Below are 5,946 nucleotides of genomic sequence, written 5' to 3'. Positions count from 1 at the left end.
TATATGAATGTAATTTTTTTAACTGTCATAAACGGGATGTGACAAGTAATAATAATAACAACTGCACTGCTTTAAAACATTCACAGCAGGTGGGATATCCGGTCTTTAAGTGATGACATATGAACCCTGCTTCCGCGTCCAAACTACTCTAATGATGTGATGCGTTAAGTTCAAAGCTATTATCTAGTTTTGCTTCTCTCCGCGAATGTTTTTTTGTAGAAAGTCAGGGCTTAGAGGTGGTGCCATTTCATGCTACTGTGGTCTCATCTTGAGTGAAATATTTTATCTTTCCATGGTTTATTTGCACTTTTTATGAGTTCACTGTAAGTAAAACATGTCTAACCTATACTGAAGAAATAGTTTACAATGTTTTGTACTTTATTTTGCTGAAAAACATTTTTATTCAGAATGTTTTTTTAAATTGTAAACATTTAAACTATTGAGATTAACACTGAAGAAGCATTTAAAACCAATGTGAAGATTTTTACATCACTATTTTATTTTCTATTGTAAACAAGATTAATTTTACAAGCAGTACTTTTATGTGCTACCAAATATTGAAGTGTAATTATTTGAAAACTTGGTGTGTCCTATGTCACTGACAGGTCAGGTTTTTTTTTTCTCATTCATTTCACTGCTTCTGTACATAGCCAAACCTTCTGGTCCAAAGCATTTGAGCTCCTTTAAAGGTTTTGGTGAAGTAAATTAAGGTGAAGTTAAGTTTTTTTTTTTTAAGTAACTATAGTATTACATAAGCAGCTTCTACCATTGACATTACCCTTCATCAGCCACTAGATTTTTACTCCCAGATGGCATGGATGTAATTAGTGTGCCAAGTATGTAAGTGTAAGTAGTGAACATAAGTTAGCAATAAAGACACTGCAAGAGGTTTTTAGGGGACTTTTGCCTTTCATGATTTTTCCACTTTGAAATGGTTTACTTCCAGATTAGATTTCTTTTTTATACGTCAACAATTTTTGGATGCTGTTTTCCTTGTTGGGCTTTCCTTTCCCATCACCAGGCAAAACTTGCACCATTTGTGTTTTTTCTGTTGCCACGACAATGACTCAGATGGCTAGTAGGGAAGGGGGGCGTGAAGGGGTAAAGTGAATTCGTGGAATACTGTAGTGTTGCTGTGTGTCTGCATGGGTCTGTTTTGTGTAGTGTAGAAAGTGCTGCTAAGGTTCAAAATGTGTTACTTAAACATTGGATTAGTTGGTGATCCCATTTAAGGTTGGGAAATATGTGTGTTAGATTCTTTCAGTGGGCTAATCCAATGGGACTAGTAGCAAAAACCACCTGTTCTGCACTTCTTCCAATCCTTCATCCTGTATTTAGTTGTGACTCAAACCATTAACTTACACATGATATCCACTGAACGTGACACAGTGAAAACAAACACAAATAGAGACTGCATCATTGCTTTTGCAGGGGGGCAATTAAATGAACATAATATATACAAAAATCCAAAGAACTGGGGTTTATAATGAATCTTTTTTTTAAAAACACATAGATGTAAATAGTTGCTGTATGTGTGACAATGTTTTGTTTAGACTGGCCCCCTGGTTAATGAGGAGATGGTGTCCATACTGTACAAAGATTATCATCAGTATAGTAAGATTGCTCTCATTTTGTTTGACTACTGTTTTTCACTCTCCTGACTCCATGCTCTTCTCAGAATCACCGACTCCGGGACCACTGGATGAAAGCCTGAGTGACCTCACAGATGTGGCCCCGTCTCGCAAACGGCGCTTTCGTCACCTCAGGGCCCCAGAGGCTGCAGTAAAGCGACCAAACCCAGAGACATCTCAGAGAAAAAGGTATGAGTGTCTCTGCGCTGCCTCATTCACATCAAGATCACTGCTGGTTATGCTGCTGTACTTCGTTTTGTATTCAGAGTAGCTCCTTCAACTTAACATCGCTGCCTTTATAGTTTCAAACACATCATCTAGGTCTGTTAAAATGTGTTCAGATGTGACAGGGAGGGACAGCTCCACCTGAAATAACACATTCTATATCAATCAACTTGATTGTCATAATTCACACATCTCCCTCTATTGCTGAGTAACTAAAATCAGAACACAAAGAGCTTGATCTGTTTTTTAATTTCCCAGTCCTTTCTGCTGTGTCATATTTTCCTTTCCTTCACATCCATCATCCCTTCTCTTCAGGGGTGGATCCAGAAGGGTGGCATGGGGTGGTATGTGCCACCCTAAAATGATCTCTTTCCACACCAAGTGCACCCTAGTTTTGCATATGACAGTGTTGTTTATTAAAATAAGATAGCATTAACACTTTGAGTGTAGTTACAGTTAACAGTGAATATAAATTCTAAAACTGAATATATTGCATAGTGTCCACCCCCTGCACAATTAACAAGTGGTTCAGCCCATAGCGCAGACTGGCTTTTTGTTTTCAGTAGCATGTGATGCCTATGATTGTGCCAGAGCACATTTTGAACAACACCATGGGAATTTCAGATTTCACACAGGTGGTTGGATGTTACACTCTGGAAATGGAATGAAGGTGAGTGTTACTAACCCTCTGGGGTCCACGGACATGCCACACCTCCAGATCACATGACTGATATAAGCTGACATCAAGCTGCAGCCGTGCAGAGTCTCAGCCAGTGTTTAAAGTTCTGACTTCAAAGTATACACCGGTGTTTAAATTTTAATGACAGGCCACTAAATCCAGAGTTTTATGATTAGAAAGCATACATAAGCAATGCTTTTTTCCAAATACTATTGTCACGTTTTTTAAAAAGCATTTTCTAATGACAGCGCAAAAACAGTAAAGAAAAAAAAAAGCCACCTCTTTCCTATTGGTGGAAAAATGTACCATGTCGACCAATTAAAAAAAAAGTCAACACGTGGGATTTGGTTGTTTAGGAAGAGGGACACGTTTTGGGAGTGACGGCGGAGAGACAGAGCGAGCGAGTGAGTAAGACAGAGAGAGAGAGAGATATCAATAGCGATTAGATTTGGGAGATTTGTGACAGTGTGTGTGTAGTTAGTGTGTTGCGTTGTCTTGTGTAGTTAGTCTGTTGTGTAGTCGTTGTTTTGTTTTGTGTCAGTGAGGGCCCTAATGACTTATTGTGACACCTGATTGTTCTCTCAGTTCAGTTAGAGTAGTATTTTTAAATTGTTGTACAAAAGACAGCAGGTGTATTGGCTGCATTTTTAGATAAATATTTGGATATGTTTACAAAATGTGTGCATAAGGTTTCCAAAATGAACAATTTATATTTGCATTTCAAGTTATAAAAATAATTTACTAAACATGTCTGTGGTTTTTACAGTAAAAAAAAACTACTACTAGGATTTTATTGTCTTTTGTGTGATTTCAGATGAGTTGTGATAATACAGTATGTCAATGAAAAAATAACTGTAAATTTAGACACGTGAAGTTGTGCTGAAAAGAATGATACCAAGCAAGGCAAACAAATAAAATGAAGCAATTTAAAGGTGAAATACAAATGTAAAATCAAAAGGAGTCAAAAATAGGCAGTTATATTTTGGACCTCAGAGGGTTAACTCAACAAATCAAAAACTTTGTTCATGACAGTGCAAATTTCTGACGTTTTGTGGAACAATTTGATTTTTTTCTAACAAAAAACGGTGTGAAACTCAAGTTAGCTAGTTGAGCTACATATTTATTTATTTATTATACAGGCTATACAGTACATAAAATCAAAATTTGCACGTATTATGTAACTAAAATGTTTAATTATGTGGGCTACAGAAAATAATTAAGTTATAGACTATATTTATGGAAAAATGTGTATACTTACTGCATTTGAATCATTTTAACCATATGTAACCACATGCATATGTGTTTAGAAAAATAAGGCTTTGATTTTGCCACCCCATTTGTTTTCCTTCTCACCCTAAGAAAATTTCTCTAGATCTGCCCCTGATCTTACCCCTTGGTAGTTACTTTAATAAAAAATATCAAACATTCACTGTAGGGAATCATCTTTATGCTGTGTTATTAAGCCCAGTGTGTAGAGACAACTAAAGGAGGCCCCTACTGCCTTGCTTTTAATTTTTAAGGCACTTTTTTGCATGGAAGCCACATCCTTCTTTTATATACAGTCTATGCAATGTGCAGATTTGGATAAATGTTTGTAACACAAATTTTGGATTAGGATTCAGATATGTGTGTTCACTTTTAAAAGAACGTGCTTTATTTTTACATAAGTGGATAATATTTTTTTTTCATAATCAACCCTTTTAATATCTTGGATATCAGTGAATGCCGTTATTGTCTGGTTTGAAGACAGTTTGGAGTGGGGCTGCTAGGATGGGGGTGGGGGATTGTCAAAGGAGGTCTAGCATGTGAAGTGAGGAGCCAAAGAAACAATTGTGCAACTCTCTTCTATTCTCCTCGCTGTTGTTTCTATAGCCCCTCTTTTCAAGCTCAGTCAGACCATCACACTGCTCTGAAAGCCCCATTGCTGCACATCCAAAACCTTTCAATACCATTGCTCTTGTTCCCGTTTCGTCCATTTGCCAGCTTCTTTTGGAGGTGTCTGTTTAGAAAATATTCTTAAAAGCATGTCTCAATCTGACATTGTTTCTGTAGCAGTCCCTACCAACAGAGTAAATATACTGTGTCCAGGTTTCTCAGAGTGCCAGTGACTGTAAAACACATGCAGATAAGTGTTGCCATCCATTTAAAGCTGCTGTCAGGATTTGGTACTGCTGCCCATTACCAGCTCTGCCTTCTCTAACAAGAAGCAGCAGTGAGCTAATGTACAGTTGTAGCTGCTGGATGTTTGATCACTGCAGTGGCTGCTAAAACTGCCCCCCTCTGAGCTGGCACACACAGCAGACAAGAGGCCCTTCTCCTGGTGGTGGCTATTAACCACTGTTACCTCCAGAGAGAAGATGGAGACCAGAATGAGGAAAAGTTAACATAGTAAGAGAGCCACATAAACAGAAGCATGGCTGGCAATGTAAAAGAGTGCTCAGCATTTTGGGAAATTCCTTTTTGTGTCACTTAACCTCACTGTGACTCCAGCAGCACCAAGCAGGTGTATAAAAGCAGTCAAGTTTGTATTTAACAAAATATTTATACTTGAATGATATATAGATTAGAGATCAGTGGCTTAACAAAGAGCCCATTTATGTCAAATTGGTCAGGTACAAGGACTGAAAATGTGTGATAAAGCAGGCAATGCCAAAAGGAACAATTTTAAAGACCTACAGGAAGCTGGACAACTGTTGCTCAAGAGCACTTGAGCACAAAAATACAAGAAAGTCTGACTCCTTGGATACAAACTGTGAAGAAGTGAGTTTTTCACAGTACTGCAGGCTAGCAGCTGTTCTGCTCTTTGCAGTAAATATGTATTCCTACAATAAACTAACCAATTCCCATATTCTCTTCTTTACTTCACTAATACACATATTTCTAACCCAAAACTCTTTGTTTGATGAAAGAAAGAAGGATTTCTCAGTTCCTCTGAAAATAAAGAGAGGTTTTCAGTTTACTACCCCATCTCCCTCTCCTGATCTTTGAACATGTGGTTGGGATATAATTGTTTGTGTACACAGAGGACTGTTTTCCCATGAAAGGAAACTAAAAGAAAGTTACAGTGAAATCCTTCCTCCCTTTTACACATGGACTGGTTCTGTAAACGATCAAATATCGCTCCAAGCCATCACAGATAATCACTACAAGCCATGGCACTGTGAGGGTCTCACAAGTGTTTTCATTTTGATTTATACTGGGATCAACACAGATTTAATACATCCTTTGTCGTTTGAAAACAGTCTAATTCATATATATATATATATTTTCTCGATATTTTAGGTTTAAAAAATATGGGGTGGCTGTAGCTCAGGTGGCAGAGCAGAGCAGGTCAGCCACTAATCAGAAGGTCGGTGGTTCGAGAGCAGGTCAGCCACTAATCAGAAGGTCGGTGGTTCGATCCCAGGCTGC

At 37.9% G+C, this 5,946-nt stretch overlaps 1 protein-coding gene across 1 annotated transcript in view; it reads left to right on the top strand.

The window, feature by feature from the left end:
* LOC102211126 (DNA repair protein XRCC4-like) overlaps positions 1-5,946 on the top strand; it is a 29,231-nt gene that overhangs the window by 18,775 nt on the left and 4,510 nt on the right. The window contains exons 6-7 of the mRNA XM_005739161.1: positions 1,554-1,614; positions 1,679-1,820. Of these exons, the coding sequence (XP_005739218.1) occupies positions 1,554-1,614; positions 1,679-1,820 (203 nt within the window). The remainder of the gene's footprint in view (positions 1-1,553; positions 1,615-1,678; positions 1,821-5,946) is intronic.

This window comes from Pundamilia nyererei, unplaced genomic scaffold, assembly GCF_000239375.1.
Source record: "Pundamilia nyererei isolate P.nyererei 1_Seehausen unplaced genomic scaffold, PunNye1.0 scaffold00089, whole genome shotgun sequence".
Taxonomy (NCBI): Eukaryota; Metazoa; Chordata; class Actinopteri; order Cichliformes; family Cichlidae; genus Pundamilia; species Pundamilia nyererei.
Note: the sequence above shows the minus strand (reverse complement) of the source record. Positions and strands in the feature narration are given on the sequence as shown.